The following is a 20,674-nucleotide window of genomic DNA, read 5'->3' on the forward strand; positions in this document are numbered from 1 at the left end:
CCAGTTGCATTGCTTCAATATGGAAATACATTGTTAAACATAGGCTATAGCATTCACAATGATTTAGGGGCTACTGTAAATTGCAGTCTGTGGAAATGCCAAACGGAATCAATGAGCAAGGCACCATAATTGCTCCTCATGGGCGTATAATACAGACAAGGCAACATAGACTTTCGAGGGGTTTTCGCACATCCAAACTTTTCACAGGAGCTGGATAAGCTGGATAAAGATCCAATATAAAGAGAAAGGGGGAATGTCTACTCACCATGGGCCCGACTCCACAAGGGGGGAAAAGTGGGCTTAGCATCATCAGTTGAAACTTGTGCCCCCTCAGTTTTTGTTTTATGCCCCCTAGATAAAAATAGCAAAAAAAATGATTGAGTGACAGGTTGGTGCAAAATCTGTATTTCCACTGCACTTTGTCAGCAAAACGGACAGAGCGTGCCGCGGTTTGTGTAGGGGGGCTATGGAAAGCCACTTGGGTGGTTAGGTATGACTCCTTTGGGTTTCTGTAAAATTTGTGAATAAACACTTCTCATCCTTGGTAGGCTTGGTGAATAAAGTGATACTTGTAATATTTGATTTTGATTTATAAGGGCAGGGTCAAGTTTACCGTTGAAGCTGCTTCACTCAACTCTGCCTCACGCCCCACCACTACAGAGTTTAGTTAGCTTCTTAGCTAGCTGTAAAAAGCATTAGTGCGATTAGTCTATTTTGCTACCTCAAACCAGCTAATCTGCCACTGCCACGATGGATATCAGCAATTGGCCTCGCAAAAGTACCCAAACGAAGCTAAAGGAAAAGGAGATTGATGAGCAGCAGCAGCATCAAATCACAAAGGCCACCTCCGAGCTTAGCAGCGATGATTCTGCCGAGCTCCAGCTAGCTCAGTGTGCAGAGCCTACCCAACCTTCCACAAGCGCTGCCAGGATAATGGCTCCACAGCCCCCTCCACCTCCGACTGTTCGTGACAATCTTGGAACAGAGCAGCCAGCCAAGGTTAGCCTAGAATCAGACCTTAAATGTTAATTTGTCCAAAAACATTCATTTAATAGCAATTGGTTCATAGGAAAAGAGAGGCGTGAATACTCGGTTACTGCAGATGCAGCATTTTGTTTCCCATGTCGAAAGTTCTGTGTTGGGTCCAATGTTAACACAGACAAGGCCTTCACCCAAGCTGGGTATTCTAACTGGAAGCATGCTAATGATAGTACCAAAGGATTCACTAGGCATGCACCAAGTAAAAAATATTTCAAATGCACTGCATTGTTGAAAGAAAAACTATTTCTAAATGCTAAGGGAACATCGGTGTCAACAATTGTTAATGATGTGCAGTTGGCATGAAGTAGTATATATTTGTCAGCAGTTGTGGACATTATTAAGTTACTTGTTTCAAACCAGCAACCACTAAGGGCAACATTGGATGCGATAGAGTCAAGAGGGGAAGGGAGCTTTTTCTGTTTGGTGCTAAACACCTTGCCTCACAATGCCACAAACACGTCACACGATATTCAAAATGAAATCATAGGGCTCATGAGTGGGGCGTCCGCAGCTACTGTACATGCGAGAACTCCTTTTTCAATTTGACAAATGTGTTCAGTCAGCATAGAAGAAGCATGGTACACTAAAACCCTACACGCGCATTCATTTTAAGCCCAAGCTCTACCCATGCCCACAACGTTCAGGCCCTACCCTACCCAGACCCGATTGCTTCTGCCAAATTTAAGGCCCAGAGTCATGTAAAAATCTTCAGTCTGAAATAGTTCCATTCATCTGATTGTGTTGTGATTGTTACATTATGTTGTAAACATTTTCACAGCGTGTCAATATTATGCATGCATGTCTGTGTGGATGGCTGAGCTCGTGCAGATGTTTCTCAAATCAAATCACACCCCCCATCCTTGATTTATCTAGCTAAGTAGCATAATTAGCTGTAAACTGGTCAAGATGGCTTGTTCTCAGAGATGTACAGTTTTAACTTGTTTGTATAGTTACCTAACTAACTAACAAACAAACAAATATATGCACTGTCACTCGAAAACGTAGCGCCCAAGTCTTTACAACCGCAAAAAAATGTCTCCTCACATCAACCCTCAGCACTTCGACGCGCGAGTCCGGGGGCCTGTTGCACAAAAGTAGAATTAAGACATCCGGGATAAATGACTCAGCTGAGCTCAATGAAGCCAAAACATGTGCGTCCAGGCTTAATTGGTTGCACAAAGACCAAGCCAGGATGAGCAGACACGGATTCATTAAGCCAGGTGAAACCAATCCTGGATAGGTGCGCGCTCACGGCTCACTCAAATAGACCCCGCCACAGATCACAGATTAACTGATTTACCATGGCAACTAGAGCCGCGTACTTTTCCCCGTCGGAAGCACAAATCCTCATGGAGGCATACGAGGAGGTAAAAGATATAATTAAGAAGAAAGGCAACACCGCCACAGTGATAAAGCAAAGAGAAAAAGCGTGGCAAAGTATTGCAGACCGCCTGAATGCGTAAGTAGTGCACAATTACACACTCACCGCTCCGCTGAAACATCACAATTACAATTCAAATATTTAATTCACATCTCCAAAAATGCAGTTGTACTGTAATTATGAAACGGTTAAATTTTTAATTGAAATGCACTGCAGATATGAGTGAAATTGTGTAAAGTAACTCCATCACACTGTATAAAGCTATGATAAATTTTTTGATATTTTTACTGAAAACAAGACAAAAATACCAAGTAATTTTTTGCAGTGTGACTCCATTAAATGTGTGTGTGTGTGTGTGTGTGTGTGTGTGTGTGTAGATTAAACATGAACGGGCCAAAACGGACATGGCAGCAGGTCAAAATCAAATACAAGAACATTCTGCAGAATGGTATGGTCCCTGACTAATATTTAACAAAGCACAAGCATATATTGTACCCAGAAGGTGCCTGCTCACACATTGTCTGTACTGTTTTAGCAGTGAAAAAGAATACCCACAGACAAGGCACGGGTGGTGGGTCACCAAAGGCTGACCTTACCCCAGCAGAGGACATGGCCTTGGAGCTAAATAAAGGCAGGCCCGTCTTAGAGGGGATCCCTGGGGGGAAAGAGACGAGCATAGGTTCCTCCCAAGATGCCACCCGCTTCATTCAAGGTATGTCCTTCCATCTCTACATGGGATACAACCACATTCATATTGAATCAATTTGGACTGTCTGACTTTGGTTTACCTATTGCCTTGCAGTGTCTGGCAGCACTGTGTTCCTGTTAGAGCCACCAGCACAAGCACCAGACGATGCTGATCCAGTGAGTACTCCATCAAAGGCATACTGTAGGCCTGGCATGTCTTGTCTACTAGCTTCAATATGAATCCGATTAAATGTGATAGGGTGAAGGCCCCAGTGCAGCAGCAACAGCACATGATGGAGACGATGATGAGGAGGAGACCATCTCTCTGGATTCCAGAAGGCATGAGGTATCATGTTAAGACTGTGAAAGTACTATTTACTCTACAATGGTGAGGAGTCCTCATCAAAATCAAAAAATCTAATTTCTTTTACAGGACCCAGATGCTATACAGTGGGAAAACCAGCCTGGCAACATAGTGCGTATTAATAAAAGGACACCACATCCTGCCAAATTCCAGCTGCGCTAATTGTATTGTGTTCACAGAGCTCACAAGCTATCAGAAAGTTGTATGGCAACCACCTCCGGCGCCAAATAGAACTGGCAGACATAGACATTCAGTACAAGAAGAAAAAGATGGAAAATCTTGCACTGGAGTCCGAAATAAAAAAGAGGACAATTAGGAAACTGGACCTTGAAATAAAAAAACTTGAGAGGGAGGTGAGATATGCCTTCAATGTACACTGTATGCTAACTGTAACACAAATGTATTAATCATTATTTTTCTTTCCTCCCCCAGCTCCAAGAAGATGACACAGCTTAAAATAAAAATTAGGTATATTCTCGTAAAGTCAAGTGAGCCATGACATATGAGCTCTTATTGTGAGCACACAGGACGGTGGCATCTTTCTAAGGTTTTTTTTATTTTCCCAGCAATCAGTACAACCAAGTCATCGTTATAAGGCATCGCCCTCTTTTGCCCACCCCCCCAGCACCAGGTGTGGCCACTAGCCTATATGAAGGCCCAAAATTGTGTGTTCCTTTCTGCTCTGACAATGGCATGCCCATTCGTGCGAGATGTGGTGGATGAAGAAGCACTTGTGCTGAGGAGAGCCTTCAGGCGAGAAAGGGTCTTCAGGGACCGGTTGGACCCACTGGCCTTCCCTGATGACCATCTATATGAAAGATACAGGTTTTCTGCAGATGGCATCAGGTATCTATGCAGACTACTGGGTCCCAGGATTAAGCACCGCACTGCACGGAGCCATGCACTGAGTGTGGAGCAAATGGTTTGTGTGGCCTTGCGCTTTTTTGCTAGTGGAGCCTTCCTGTACTCAGTGGGGGATGCAGAACAGCTGAACAAGGCCACAATTTGCCGCACAATAAGGAGTGTGTGTCTGGCTATCAAAGCATTAGCAGATGTCTTCATCTCCTTTCCTGGCCACAGAAGACTCTGTGACATCAAAGAGGAGTTCTATAGGATTGCAGGTAAGAGGATCTACAAATTACAGGACAACTGTTAACACATAGTAGGATACTCATTACTTTGTGTGACAGGTTTCCCCAATGTCATTGGTGCAGTGGACTGCACACACATAAGGATAAAAGCCCCCTCAGGTGCCCATGAGGCCGATTTTGTGAATAGGAAATCCTTTCACAGCATTAATGTTCAGGTGAACATAACTTTTTGATATTGTCCATTGACGAACACTCTGCATTGCCAGTGATGTGCATTGATTGGTGTAATATTCCTCATCTTATGATTTCAGATGGTCTGCAATGCTGACTGTGTGATCAGCAATGTTGTGGCAAAATGGCCTGGCTCAGTCCATGACTCCAGAATCTTTCGGGCCTCTGAAATCTATCAGTGCCTATCACAAGGTAAGCCACACAACCCCTATTTATAACCATAATGGCTGTGTCAAGAATATCACTGTGTTTATGAGGTAGTAATGATGAGATTTTGTGTTGACAGGTGAATTCTCTGGTGTGTTGCTGGGAGACAGGGGGTATGGCTGCCAGCCTTTTCTCCTGACACCTTTCACAGACCCCCAGGAAGCACAGCAGGCCTACAACCATGCCCATGCCAGGACCAGGGCCAGAGTTGAAATGACCTTTGGCCTCCTGAAGGCACGCTTTCACTGCCTTCACAAATTAAGAGTCAGCCCTGTTAGGGCATGTGATATTACTGTGGCTTGTGCTGTTCTCCACAATGTGGCCTGCCTGAGGAAGGAGAGGGCCCCCAGAGTGCCACCAGCCATGGACTGGGACAATCCGGCAATCTTCCCTGATGACGACAGTGGTCGGCTGCTGAGGGACCAATATGTGTTGAATTATTTTAGTTAGTATGTGTGCTTTCAATTTTGGTTAAATATGTCCTGCGGTGGCAGAGGAATTTGGGTTTTTTTGGGTTCGTTTTTTGACGAATTTGGCCTCTTATGATGTTTGTGCGGTATACTGTGTGTAATACAAGGCTGCAGGGAGGCTACTGCATCCATTCATTTGTCTGTTCAGTTGATGTGTATGGATTTGTCCTGCATTTATTTTAGTGTGCAGACATGCAGGGTGTGTTATATACAGACCTTTGAATGTGTATGTATCATTTTGTATAATATGCTTGGATTCTGTGCTTTCCATCTTGTAGAGTCACTGTGACTTCAGTTTCGAAAGGAGCTGATGGTTTACCTGCTTTGTTTTGTCCTTATTCAATAAAGGAACATAATGTTACACATTGTGTTTTTATATTCATATGGAATGTGTATTTGTTTATATGACAGAGTACTAGGGCCACACTGAAGAAAAAGGATAAAGTCATAAATTTATGAGGCTGGTTCTTTCTGCAGAAAAGCTACATATTGTTTTTACAGTTTTGATACTTATGACAATGTGATACTTAATATTCTGGCACATCAGCATGTCTTTGTTTATGAAACCATACTGAAGTACAATTTCACGAAATGCCCCACATCTGTCATTTTAACAACTGTCCTCCTTTAAAACAACTGGTTACAATATTATGACTTGTGTTTTTTTCCCCTCTGTGGCCCTAATATTCTATCATTTTATATATAGCCTTATAGTCTATGGGAAACTGTAAATTATCTAATGATAGCAACATCATCTAAAAATCATTTTTTATCCAAAATCATTGAAATTAATGATCACAAACGTTTAAATAATAACAGTGGGTCTAGTTATATGTGATAACAATGTATAGTGATCAGTGAAATAACTATTGGTTTCCATTTGTGGTGACTGCTGACTGACATTAGGGATGAGATTAAATAGATCCTGGAATTTAGCCTGGTCTGGAGCAGGCTAGCTCCACAGAATAAATCTCCATGGTAATTTATACCATAACATATCCTCCTGCCCCCTATCCATCTTTAGTGCAACCGGATTACGGATCAATTGAGCCAGGATCACCAAGATATCCTGGCTTAATCCCTTATCCTAGTTTTGTGCAACAGGCCCCGGGTATTCATATCTTGGTATTTATAAGCAAACTTCACGCCTCAACAAGCTTCTGATTGGTCAGAGTCAATAATCCTGGCCACCATTGGCAGATGTGTGAAGCAAATGCGCGTGCCTACAGAACAGTTTTTCGAGGTCGAGGGAGGGTGTGAGAGAAACATCCGCACGAGCTCAGCCTAAAGAGATGCGGGTGCAATTATTGAACTGGGAACATTTTCACGCTGGGACAAATTTTACAGCATGACGTCACAATCAGAACACAATCAGAACAACTGGGAACTATTTCACGCTGGGAGGATTTTTACATGACACTCGGCCTTGCCCGAAACCCGAAATCAGAAATAACTTCCTCCATTAGTAAATCCATTAGCTGCTCCTCTCTGACTGTCACTCGATCGCTCCCTGAGTGCAGGAAGATCGCTCCGCATGCACTCTGCTCATGGTGGCTCTGAGTCGGTGTATCCATAGCAACGGCTCGACTTGGGCTGCTCTGCCAGAGATATTAAAAAAGGAGGAGATATGAATACCATTGTTCAATGAATGGAGGAACGTATTACACCCCACCCAGCACACTGTCGAACAATCGCGTTCACTTTGTCATACTGCGTCACGCGGTTGCTAAGCTAATCGTCACTCAATCCCTTCTCAAAATCAGGGTAGGAGTCAAGAAACGCACGTATTTTCCTCGAAAGTACTTGTAAATGTCACAATTCCAAAGCTGTACAATATTACAGATAGCAAGTTAATTATCTCATATCACGTAAAAGATTTGCAATGTTGTACTTCATTTTGACAAAATTCATGCTAAATGTTGGGTTTTTGACTCTCATGCACTCCTTGAAGGAGAGCTCTCCTTGTCCCAGAATCATCCAGAATGCACCACACGGCCCATTGACATAGAATGGGCAATGTACACAATGGGCTTTTATACGATTCTAATGGAGTTTCCCATCTCATCAAAAGTATCTCTGGCTCTGCTCAACAAACGATGAGACCTCTAAACTCTTGACAAAACTCAAAAGACATTTTTGAAATAATCTCTCCCGTTTAATATTTGAAAAGTTTTAAGCACTTCTGACACCATGTTATGATCTTAGTCAGATATGACTACTGCGCAGCAAATATAGTTTTTTTTATGTTTCTAATTACAAAGTAAGTATACAGGCACCAAAAGCACATTACTCTTGTTCATTTTTTTTAATTTTTTTTGTCATTTAGCAGACGCTCTTATCCAGAGCGACTTACAGTAGAGTGCATACATTTTATTACATTTTTACATACTGAGACAAGGATATCCCTACCGGCCAAGAGCGGACGCTCTTATCCAGAGCGACTTACAGTAGAGTGCATACATTTTATTACAATGTTTTTTTTTTTTTTTTTACATACTGAGACAAGGATATCCCTACCGGCCAAACCCTCCCTAACCCGGACGACGCTATGCCAATTGTGCGTCGCCCCATTGTTCCATGTGCATAAGGGCAGTGTGTGTCATGGCTGGATAGGCTGCGTTTCCGCTGTCAACCAAATGTGTTAACGCTTTAATAACCAGCTTCTGTTTGAACTTATATATCCCTGCCAGCGCTGCCTGAAACACACCTCTAATATTTCCAACCCTCCCATCTAGCGCATTCGAGCTGATATAAAACAGGTAAATTACCAATCCTTCGCAAGTTTGAACATAGCAGAGCGCTGGCTTTAACAGGTTGAAATTGACAACGAATGTGTGTTTGACACTACCGTTGCCTTAACGCCAGCCGAAAATAGAGCCTTCGGGCTTCAACTTGTAAAATATGTCTGTAACCTGCAGTAATACCTTGGAATAATAAGTCTTCTGTCTGGTTCCATGCCATTCATTTTACGACAATGGGCTAAGATAGGTATATGTATACTAAATTATATCTTCAACCAACAGAGACTTTTCTATCTCAAACTACGTACTATGAAAACCAGGGACGCAACTTTCACTGGGGACAGGTCCCCCTCACATTCTGAAATTGCATTTCCCCCCCACCCCCAATTTTATAATTGTAATGTGACACAAAACTAGGCAACAATGTGCTTTAGGACCATGCGAACACTTCCAAGCTGTCGGGTAGGCTGTTTGGAGTGTTTATCCTTCAGGATAATAATAAATAAAAACTAATAAAATCAGTGTGCAAAGCTGTGATCAAGGCAAAGGGTGGCTATTTGAAGAATCCAAATATAAAATTAAAATAAAGAAAAACCCTTGAATGAGTAGGTGTTCTAAAACTTTTGACCGGTAGTGTGTATTAGAAAGATCAGCTGTAAAAACGTATGGAGCTTATCAAGGCTCAGGCTAACACCCAGATGCAGACACAGGAGGCGGATAGTACGAGTCTCAGAGTTTTTTATAGTACAAGGAGCAGGCAAAGAGTCGTAATCCAAATCAGTGTAAGGCAGGTAAAGGACGACAGGCAGAAAGGTCATTACTGGGAAGACCAGGAAAACCAAAAACTAGCTCACGGGACGCACGCTGGTAGGGCTTGACAGGACAAGACTAACTGGCAACAGACAACAGAAAACACAGGTATAAATACACAGGGGATAATGGGAGGAGATGGGAGACACCTGTTGGGGGGTGGAGACAAGCACAAAGACAGGTGAAACAGATCAGGGTGTGACAGAGCTAGCATTAAGCCAGCATTACAGTGGCTTGCGAAAGTATTCACCCCCCTTGGCATTTTTCCTATTTTGTTGCCTTACAACCTGGAATTATTTTGGGGGGGTTTGTATCATTTGATTTACACAACATGCCTACCTCTTTGAAGATGCAAAATATTTTTTCTTGTGAAACAAACAAGAGATAAGACAAAAAAAATGAAATCTTGAGCGTGCATAACTATTCACCCCCACAAAGTCAGTACTTTGTAGAGCCACCTTTTGCAGCAATTACAGCTGCAAGTCTCTTGGGGTATGTCTCTATAAGCTTGGCACATCTAGCCACTGGGATTTTTGCCCATTCTTCAAGGCAAAACTGTTTCAGCTCCTTCAAGTTGGGTGGGTTCTGCTGGTGTACAGCAATCTTTAAGTCATACCACAGATTCTCAATTGGATTGAGGTCTGGGCTTTGACTAGGCCATTCCAAGACATTTAAATGTTTCCCCTTTAACCACTCTAGTGTTGTTTTAGCAGTATGCTAGGGTCATTGTCCTGCTGGAAGGTGAACCTCCACCCCAGTCTCAAATCTCTGGAAGACTGAAACAGGTTTCCCTCAAGAATTATCCCGGTATTTAGCGCCATCCATCATTCCTTCAATTCTGACCAGTTTCCCAGTCCCTGATGATGAAAAACATCCCCACAGCATGATGCTGCCACCACCATGCTTCACTGTGGGGATGTGGTTCTTGGGGTCATGAGAGATGTTAGGTTTGCGCCAGACATAGCGTTTTCCTTGATGGCCAAAAATATCAATTTTAGTCTCATCTGACCAGAGTACCTTCTTACATATGTTTGGGGAGTCTCCCACATGCCTTTTGGTGAACACCAAACGTGTTGCTTATTTTTTTCTTTAAGCAATGGCTTTTTTCTGGCCACTCTTCCATAAAGCCCAGCTCTGTGAAGTATACGGCTTAAAGTGGTCCTGTGGACAGATACTCCAATCTCCGCTGTGGAACTTTGCAGTTCCTTCAGGGTTATCTTTGGTCTCTTTGTTGCCTCTCTGATTAATGCCCTCCTTGCCTGGTCCGTGAGTTGTGGTGGGCGGCACTCTCTTGGCAGGTTTGTTGTGGTGCCATAGTCTTTAAAAATGTTAATAATGGATTTAATGGTGCTCCATGGGATGTTCAAAGTTTCTGCTCTTTTTTTATAACCCAACCTTGATCTGTACTTCTCCACAACTTTGTCCCTGACCTGTTTGGAGAGCTCCTTGGTCTTCATGGTGCCACTTGAATGGTGGTGTCCCTTGCTTAGTGGTGTTGCATACTCTGGGGCCTTTCAGAACAGGTCTAAATATACTGAGATCATGTGACAGATCATGTGACACTTAGATTGCACACAGGTGGACTTTATTTAACTAATAATGTGACTTCTGAAGGTAATTGGTTGCACCAGATCTATTTAGTGGCCTCATAGCAAAGGGGCTGAATACATATGCACGCACCACTTTTTATTTATAATTTTTTTAAATGTCACTTTACCAATTTGGACTATTTTGTATATGTCCATTACATGAAATCCAAATAAAAATCAATTTCAATTACAGGTTGTAATGCAACAAAATAGGAAAAATGCCAAAGGGATGAATACTTTTGCAAGGCACTGTAAGACACGAACCAACTCTGATTCAGAGGGTTGGGTTAAATGCGGAAGACACGTTTCAGTTGAACACATTCAGTTGTAAAATTGACTACGTATACCCCTTTCCCAGCTGGACCAAGGCTATCTAGTGGCGCAGTGGTCTAAGGCACTGCATCTCAGTGCAAGAGGAGTCACTACTGTCCCTAATTCAAATCCAAGCTGATTGAGAGTCCCATAGGGCGGTGCACAATTGACCCAGTGTCGTCTGGGTTTGTCCCAGGCCGTCATTGTAAATAAGGATTTGTTCTTAACTGACTTGCCTAGTTAAATTAAACTTGTTTTGAAAAAAAGACCACGTACACCCAGAATCTGACCTAGGATACTTGTTTGGTCATTATGTGTATGTGTATGTATGTGTACAGATGCTGGATCTTCATTGAACCAGTTTGTTACAGCAGGAAAGTAATCCTGCAGCAACAGGAAATGTGAATTATAATGTGGATTACAGGCCTAATTAATGACATATTATGTAGAGGTTGATACATTTTTCTTTAGGGCAAATCAAGTCTGACATTTTAAGTAGGAAATTACAAACTTTAGAAGCCTTGTTATCCTTGAATACACTACAAGTTTGCATTTCTTGCTGTGCAGGAAAATTCTCAGCAACAAAATAATGGTCAAATTAAGATCCTACATCTGTACATATGCACACTATCTGTTTTGTTTTTGTCTCCATGATTCTTCTCTTTAGTCATTCTTTAGGTTTTTTTTCTACCTCTTTTTTTGTTTGTGGTTGCTCCCCTTGGGTACTGCTTGTATGTACTGCTTATTTGTTGTCTTATATACAGTATATATAAAGAACAATTATTATTAATTTAGTGCGCCCAAAAGTCTACGGCCGGCTCTGACTGCCACTGCGCCCCCTCATGATGAGTTCCAATGTTTTGTGGCCCTCACCCCCATCAAAGTTGCCCATCTCTGTTTTAAGATTGAGATACTGTACTGCACTATATAGTAGGCACTGGCAGTACATGAGCAATGAGTTATGTACTTCATTAAGCTAAAGTAATTTCCCTCTCAGATATCATGTCTCCTTTAAGCCATTCTATAATCCATCGTACACAGCCATTATCTATATTTAGCACTAAGGAGTAGACTACTAGAGCTGTTCATACAAATCTATGTAGAGGTTTTATTTCCTGGTACAAGAGCATAGATTAACAAAAAACGTAATATGTCTGAAAACAGTAAGTTTGCAATCAGTGATTAAAAGTAATTCACTTTTAATAATCAAACTTTTGGTGGTAACATGAAGGCAACTTAAAATCCTTCCTCATTAAATTGGTGTTACTCATTCATGTCTCAATTACCTACCACTGATTATTAACATCTCATAGCTGTCTACTACTAGACTTACATACCACAGCTTCCAATGAGTTGGAAAGCTAGCCTTCTGGTTATCCTTTCACAGCCTTCGTAGCATTAATATCGACCTTAGAGACCATGTAAGGAGCATTGTTAAAACTTCTCTAGGATAGGGGGCAGCCTTTTCACGTTTGGATGAAAAGCATACCCAAATTCAACTGCCAGTTACTCATCCCCAGGAGATAAGATATGCATATTATTAGTATATTTGGATAGAAAACACTCTGAAGTTTCTAAAACTGTTTGAATCATGTCTGTGAGTATAACAGAAGTTATTTAGCAGGCGAAACCCCGAGGACAAACCATTCAGATTTTGTTTTGTTTTGAGGTCACTCTCTTTTCAATGAGTTTTCATTGGGAATACAGATTTCTAATTGACCTTCTTGCAGTTCCTACCGCTTCCACTGGATGTCAACAGTCTTTAGAAATTGGTTGAGGTTTTTTCCTTTGTGTAATGAATAAGTACGGCCATCTTGAACGAGGGTCACTGGAAGTGTACTGTTAGTTAGAGGTGCGTGACCAGAAAGCTAGCTACAGTTTGTTTAAATCCTGTATAGAACACAGATCATCCCGTCTTAAATTTTATTGATTATTTACGTAAAAACATACCTAAAGTTGTATTACAAAAGTAGTTTGAAATGTTTTGGCAAAGTTTACAGGTAACTTTTGAGATATTTTGTAGTGACGTTTCACAAGTTGGAACCTGTATTTTTCTGGATCAAACACGCCAAATAAATGGACATTTTGGATATATATCGACGGAATTAATCGAACAAAGGACCATTTGTGATGTTTATGGGACATATTGGAGTGCCAACAACAGAAGCTCGTCAAAGGTAAGGCATGAATTATATTTTTATTTCTACGTTTTGTGTCGCGCCTGCAGGGTTTAAATATGCTTCTCTCTCTTTGTTTACTATGGTGCTAACTCAGATAATAGCATCGTTTGCTTTCGCCCGAAAAGCCTATTTGAATTCTGACATGTTGGCTGAATTCACAACCAGTGTAGCTTTAATTTGGTATCTTTCATGTGTGATTTAATAAAAGTTTGATTTTTATAGTAATTTATGTGAATTTGGCACTCTGCATTTTCTATGGCTTTTGGCCAAGTGAGACAGTAGCATCCCGCCTAAACTCAGATTTTTGGATATAAATATGAACTTTACCGAACAAAACATACATGTATTGTGTAACATGAAGTCGTATGAGTGTCATCTGATGAAGATCATCAAAGGTTAGTGATTAATTTTATCTCTATTTCTGCTTTTTGTTACTCCTCTCTTTGGCTGGAAAAATGGCTGTGTTTTTATGTGGCTATGTACTGACCTAACATAATCGCAATGTGTGCTTTCGCCGTAAGTCCTTTTTGAAATCAGACATGTTGGCTGGATTCACAACAAGTGTAGCTTTAATTTGGTGTCTTTCATGTGTGATTTCATGAAAGTTTGATTTTTATAGTAATTTATTTGAATTTGGCGCTCTACATTTTTACTGGCTTTTGGCCAAGTGGGACGTTAGCGTCCCACATATCCCAGAGAAGTTCACAATCAAAGATGAATCAAAACCCACATTACTAACATTTATGTTATGACCTTTATATAAAGAATTAATGAGTACTCCAGACTGCTCACAGAGCAACATAGTGTATCATTAGACACATTTCTTCAAAGAAACACAGAAAGATACTCACAAAACATTGTATTTTAGAAACAATAAAACATTCACATAGATAGAGGCTAACGTTCCAAAACATGCAGGGGGGAACTGTGCCCTGGCCAATACAATGTGTCCTAAAGTGTGCACATTCAGCATTATATTTAGGCTATTCTGAGAGCTTAATTACTCAAGAGTAAAGTGATTGTCAATCAGGATGTAGGTCCAGGCAACATGCTAGTTAAGCTCATATACAGCATCACTGGGAAACCCTTCAATTTGGTAAGTGATAACAGTTTCCATTATCCATCCAAAGATGTTTTGTTCACATCAAGTCAAGTGACACATGCTCTATAACTGCAAGAGAAACTGAGCCTAACTTCACTGTTTGTCAGAGTAATCTGGTTAGAACCTGTATGATTTCAGTGACTAACAATTGATTATCAGTGAACATATCAAAGTATATTCAAATCAAATCAAATGTATTTATATAGCCCTTCTTACATCAGCTGATATATCAAAGTGCTGTACAGAAACCCAGCCTAAAACCCCAAGCAATGCAGGTGTAGAAGCACGGTGGCTAGGAAAAACTCCCTAGAAAGGCCAAAACCTAGGAAGAAACCTAGAGAGGAACCAGGCTATGAGGGGTGGCCAGTCCTCTTCTGGCTGTGCCGGGTGGAGATTATAACAGAACATGGCCAAGATGTTCAAATGTTCATAAATGACCAGCATTGTCAAGTAATAGTAATCACAGTGAACAGGTCAGGGTTCCATAGCCGCAGGCAGAACAGTTGAAACTGGAGCAGCAGCACGGCCAGGTGGACTGGGGACAACAAGTAGTCATCATGCCAGGTAGTCCTGAGGCATGGTCCTAGGGCTCAGGTCCTCCGAGAGAGAGAAAGAAAGAAAGAGAGAAAGAGAGAATTAGAGAGAGTATACTTAAATTCACACAGGACACCGGATAAGACAGGAGAAATACTCCAGATATAACAGACTGACCCTAGCCCCCCGACACATAAACTACTGCAGCATAAATACTGTAGGCTGAGACAGGTGGGGTCAGGAGATACTGTGGCCCCATCCGATGATACCCCCGGACAGGGCCAAACAGGCAGGATATAACCCCACCCACTTTGCCAAAGAACAGCCCCCACACCACTAGAGGGATATCTTCAACCACCAACTTACCATCCTGAGACAAGGCCGAGTATAGCCCACAAAGATCTCCACCACGGCACAACCCAAGGGGGGGCGCCAACCCAGACAGGAAGACCACGTCAGTGACTCAAGTGACGCACCCCTCCTAGGGACGGCATGAAAGAGCACCAGTAAGCCAGTGACTCAGCCCACATAATAGGGTTAGAGGCAGAGAATCCCAGTGGAGAGAGGGGAACCGGCCAGGCAGAGACAGCAAGGGCGGCCGTTGCTCCAGTGCCTTTCCGTTCACCTTCACACTCCTGGGCCAGATTACACTCAATCATAGGACCTACTGAAGAGATGAGTCTTCAATAAAGACTTAAAGGTTGAGACCGAGTCTGCGTCTGTCACATGTGTAGGCAGACCATTCCATAAAAATTGAGCTCTGTAGGAGAAAGCCCTGCCTCCAGCTGTTTGCTTAGAAATTCTAGGGACAATTAGGAGGCCTGCGTCTTGTAACCGTAGCATACGTGTAGGTATGTACGGCAGGACCAAATCGGAAAGATAGGTAGGAGCAAGCCCATGTAATGCTTTGTAGGTTAGCAGTAAAACCTTGAAATCAGCCCTTGCCTTAACAGGAAGCCAGTGTAGGGAGGCTAGTACTGGAGTAATATGATCACATTTTTTGGTTCTAGTCAGGATTCTAGCAGCCGTATTTAGCGCTAACTGAAGTTTATTTAGTGCTTTACCCGGGTAGCCGGACAGACATTTTTGCAATGTTACGTAAATGGAAAAAAGCTGTCCTTGAAACAGTTTTGATATGTTCGTCAAAAGAGAGATCAGGGTCCAGAGTAACGCCGAGGTCCTTCACAGTTTTATTTGAGACGACTGTACAACCATCAAGATTAATTGTCAGATTCAACAGAAGATCTCTTTGTTTCTTGGGACCTAGAACAAGCACAGCCATCTTGGCTCGTGTTATCCATGTATTGTTGTCATTTGCAAAAAGCAAAAAACATCAGTCAAGAGGAGTGACCTTGGCTGAAGCAGTGTTAAATGGGCCGGCAATGACAATTTTAGTGAGATATTGCTGTTATTAGACCACCATTTTCCTATTTCTCTTTGTCATTGATGCTTGACAGGTTAGGCCTATAATTTCAATTATCTCACTTGGATGGAGCCCACTCAAGCAAAGATTATTATTAACATATATTTTTTACCTTTATTTATCCAGGCGAGTCAATTAATAAAAACAAATTCTTATTTACAATGACGGCTTGGTGAAAATGATAGAGATAGTGGGTTTGATTTTTTTAAACTGTTTCAATCAAATAAGTGTTTCCACTTTGTCACTGACTAATGACTAATGGTTTAAGAACATAATTATTTGGAAATGTTGGTTAGAACAACACTATTTATCTTATTCAGCTGTCAGTGTCAATACCATCATTCATATTGTATTACCGTTTATTTTTCAGGGACATCAATTCAACAACATCTACTGTAATGAGTAAAAATGACAATACATAAGGACAGACTTTGAAGGGTTAATAACTGAAAAGGATTCATTTCAGTATGGACCCTTATCGACCAGCTTGAGACAACACTCATGTTCATTTGAATATTATGTGTGCTTCCACTGAAGTCATTAATTGAACAGGCTGCTAAGTACTGTGGGTATATTGCTTTTGTACAGTGTATCCATAAATCAATAACTGTAGTGCACCACCTACTCTTTGATATTGATACAGTATGTCCATTCATGAACAGAATGATGTTCTTGGATGTTATTGCTGATGGGCTTGGTGCGCTCAATACACAATACACAATGCATATTGATCCAAACAGAATCATTCAAAATGGCAAAGCAAGATAACAAGCATTATATGATCACATGCATTATTTGAAAAATGTCGATTTCACAGTAGTACAGTCCCTAGTGAAACTCACCCCTTGCAAAGTCTTCACATTTTGCTATCTTAAAATGTTATCCCCGTATGTCTTCATACCCTAGAGTAAATACTTGGTGGAAGCACCTTTGGCAGTCATTACAGCTGTGGATAATTTTGAATAATATTTGACCAACTTTGCACAACTCTTAGGGCAAAATGTATCCATTGTTTTTGTCAAAATTGCTGAAGCTCAGTAAATTTGGTTGGGAGTCATTGATGGACAGCAATATTTATGTAAGTCAGGACTGAGGCTGGACCACTCAGGAACACTCAACACCTCTTTGAAAGTAATTATCTTGTGTCTTTGTCATTAAATATAGTGTGATTGTGTAATTGCTTAAAAATATAATTCTATATCCCAGGGTTAGATTTTCAGAAGACTAAGACAGGGTTTCCTCTCAGTTTTTACCTGGGCTTTTCTCCTTTCATATTTATTTTGATCCTGACAAACCTTCCAGTCCCAGCCGATGATAACAGACCCATAACATAATGCTGCCAACACAATACCCTGTAAAATGTATATTAATTAATAGCCCAGGCATTTATTTGCTTCAATCAGTGAACACAACCAGCACTTGTTAGAGACAGGCTTCTATTTGAGACAGGCATTTATTTCCTTAATGCACACAGCTTTTACTCAATACCATTTTGAAAAGACTTCCACACTGTTTATTGTGACCAGTATGACCAGTATAAACCAAATCCATTTCAGATCAGACTTGCAAAGACTAGGCTCTAGGCTGCCTATCATACACCCTCGATTTTGTGCTTCAGCACCATTCTCTCACTAGTGACACCTCCTTGCACCGTAGTTGCAACGCAATCACAGCAGATAAACTTCAGTATTCAACGTCTGTCCAGGTCCCCAGGGCATCGGGAGATGCTTTCAATATCATCCACCAGGGGCAACTAGTGCAGTCTTTTACATTTTATTTTCTTAAATCAACAGTGTATGGTCCTGTGTGGTGCAGTTGGTAGAGCATGGCGTGTGCAACGCCAGTGTTGTGGGTTCAATTCCCTTGGTGTCACACTCTGATCTGTTTCACCTGTCTTTGTGCTTCTCTCCACCCCCCAGCAGGTGTCTTTCATTATACCTGCATTTTCTGTTTGTCTGTTGCCAGTTCATCTTGTCCCGTCAAGTCCTACCAGTGTTTCCTGTGCTCTAGTTTTACTTAGTCTTCCCAGTTCTGACCTTTCTGCCTAGCCTGAGCCGTGATACACAGGGAACCAGTCCAAAAATGTATGCACTTTAGATAAGAGCGTCTGCTAATTAACTAAAATATCTAATAAATCAATGTGTGTGTTTATTTCTTTAATATAACTCCAAAATATATTTTTTATAATTTATTTCCCTGCTCAGTCCAACTGTGTGGGTGTGGGGATAATTGTTTTATATATATTTACATACAGCCCTCATTGGCTAATAGAATAGTATAGAGCCCACCCTTTAAAAAAACAACAACAAAGGCACATGGTATTCAACTGGAGTGCTTTGTTTTGTCATCAAAACAAAAGGCATACATCACGCCAAAAGGCATACAATTTTCTAAATAATTGTTGTACTGTTTTCAATAGTCACCAGAAGATTCAGTAGGTCACCAGAAGAAGCCCATGGTATAATCTTCAGTGTCATCATAAAGTCTATGTCATCATTTTGTGAAATAAACTTTGTGATGATACTGGTGATTATAAATTATACATTTTTTATAATAAGTAAGCACTGTTGAATTGCACATTTTTAAAAAATGTTTTCTGTTGTTGAAAGTAAATAAGGCAGACTGCAATGAAACGTGTTATTCATCATAAATTCTCTTGTCAGTTATTTACATAAGATAATAAACAGATCGTAAACAAAATTACAATGAAAGTCAGAATCATGGCAAATAAGTATCTTTTCAATTTATTGTTTTACAACTCAAGCTCTGGAAGGTATAACTCACAATAAAATACATTTATATTTTGATCCTTAGGAACACCTGTTTTAGTGACTAAATTTCAATGGAACTTTCTGTGATCAGACACTTTCTTATCCGGCATAGCACATTAAACACATATCTGCACCAAAACTATGTACATAAAGCATTGACTCTTACACATGATAAGGAAAGACATACACAAGTAACATACAGTACCAGTCAAAACTTTGGACACACCTACTCATTCAAGGGTTTTTATTATATTTGATATTAAAGATGGCGTATAAGGTAGTAGTTGTGGAATTGTTAGGTTAGATTACTCGTTGGTTATTACTGCATTGTCGGAACTAGAAGCACAAGCATTTCGCTACACTCGTATTAACATCTGCTAACCATGTGTATGTGACAAAAAATGTTTGATTTGATTTGATTGCAGTCTAAATATATGCTTCACAGATTTCAAGTAACAGATACATCTCAACATCAACCTTTCAGAGGAGACTGCGTGAATCAGGCCTTGCTGCGTGAATCAGGAATTGCTGCAAAGAAAACGCTATTAAAGGACACCAATAATAAGAAGAGATTTGCTTGGGCCAAGAAACACGAGCAATGAACATTAGACTCGTGGAAATCTGTCCTTTAGTCTGATGAGTCCAAATTTTATATTTTTGGTTCCAACCGCCGTGTCTTTGTGAGACACAGAGTAAGTGAACGGACGATCTCCGCATGTGTGGTTCCCATCGTGAAGCAAGGAGGAGGAGTTGTGATGGTGTGGGGGTGCTTTGCTGGTGACATTTATTTAGAATGCAAGGCACACTTAACCAGCATGGCTACCACAGCATTCTGCAGCGATACGCCATCCCATCTGGTTTGTGCTTAGTGGGACTATCAATTGTTTTTCAACAGGACAATGACCCAACACCTCAAGGCTGTGTAAGGGCTATTTGACCAAGAAGGAGAATGATGGACTGCTGCATCAGATTACCTGGCCTCCACAATCACCCGACCTCAACCCAATTGAGATGGTTTGGGATGAGTTGGACCACAGAGTGAAGCAAAAGCAGCCAATAAGTCCTCAGCATATTTGGGAAATCCTTCAAGACTTTTGGAAAGGAATTCCAGGGGAAGCTGGTTGAGAGAATGCCAAGAGTGTGCAAAGCTGTCATCAAGGCAATGGGTGGCTACTTTGAAGAATCTGAAATCTAAAATATATTTTTGTCAATTATAAAATATATATTTGTTTAACACTTTTTTGGTTACTACATGATTCCATATGTGTTATTTCATAGTTTTGATGTCTTCACTATTATTCTACAATGTAGAAAATAGTAAAAAAAATTAAGAAAAACCCTTGAATGAGTAGGTGTGTCCAAACTTTTGACTGGTACTATAATATTAATAAAACAATAACTTTATTGAAAGAATAAGGTTAGGGAAATAAATTGTTTCATTCAATCCTGAAAACAAAGTGCAAGTTACATCACCATCATAACCATAAAATCATACACAACCGCTTGCCCTTGCATTCAGGTGCCACACAAGCAACCTATGTCATATTGTCTTTTTATCTTTCCTGTAACAAAGCCAACAATTTCTAGAGTAGACCTCAAGTACGTTGAAGTTTCACTCTTTCTGTTCTGGCAATCAGCCAAATCTTAGCTTGGTCTTCGATCTGTTTGTGCTATATAGCCAACTCCTGTGTATTGCCATGGTAACATGGCATGGATAACTGTCATACATTAGGAGTTAGC

At 40.9% G+C, this 20,674-nt stretch overlaps 1 protein-coding gene across 6 annotated transcripts; it reads left to right on the plus strand.

The window, feature by feature from the left end:
• Window positions 1-2,120: 2,120 nt before the first annotated feature.
• On the plus strand, window positions 2,121-5,854 carry LOC139541182 (putative nuclease HARBI1). Of its 6 annotated transcripts, XM_071345543.1 has the most exons (10): window positions 2,121-2,870; window positions 2,958-3,134; window positions 3,225-3,286; window positions 3,369-3,455; window positions 3,543-3,584; window positions 3,653-3,826; window positions 3,906-3,941; window positions 4,040-4,594; window positions 4,876-4,987; window positions 5,082-5,854. In XM_071345543.1, the coding sequence occupies exons 1-7, from the start codon at window positions 2,762-2,764 to the stop codon at window positions 3,927-3,929; spliced, it is 675 nt and encodes a 224-aa protein (XP_071201644.1). In that variant the 5' UTR covers window positions 2,121-2,761; the 3' UTR covers window positions 3,930-3,941; window positions 4,040-4,594; window positions 4,876-4,987; window positions 5,082-5,854. The 6 variants fall into 6 exon arrangements, 5 of the variants coding, with proteins under 5 accessions (XP_071201644.1, XP_071201642.1, XP_071201643.1 ...); XM_071345541.1 differs by having other exon boundaries at window positions 3,653-3,941; XM_071345542.1 differs by having other exon boundaries at window positions 3,906-4,594.
• The last annotated feature ends 14,820 nt before the right edge of the window (window positions 5,855-20,674 follow it).

This window comes from Salvelinus alpinus, chromosome 16, assembly GCF_045679555.1.
Source record: "Salvelinus alpinus chromosome 16, SLU_Salpinus.1, whole genome shotgun sequence".
NCBI classification, from domain to species: domain Eukaryota; kingdom Metazoa; phylum Chordata; class Actinopteri; order Salmoniformes; family Salmonidae; genus Salvelinus; species Salvelinus alpinus.

What these genes read in the sequence shown, in the direction of transcription:
- LOC139541182 (XM_071345540.1), top strand. Translation starts at nt 2,762, where the DNA reads ATGTGTGTGTGTGTGTGTGTGTGTGTGTGTGTGTGTAGATTAAACATG. An exon ending in CAAGAACATTCTGCAGAATG is followed by an intron (nt 2,871 to 2,957) that starts GTATGGTCCCTG and finishes GTACTGTTTTAG; the next exon opens with CAGTGAAAAAGAATACCCAC. An exon ending in CACCAGACGATGCTGATCCA is followed by an intron (nt 3,287 to 3,368) that starts GTGAGTACTCCA and finishes TAAATGTGATAG; the next exon opens with GGTGAAGGCCCCAGTGCAGC.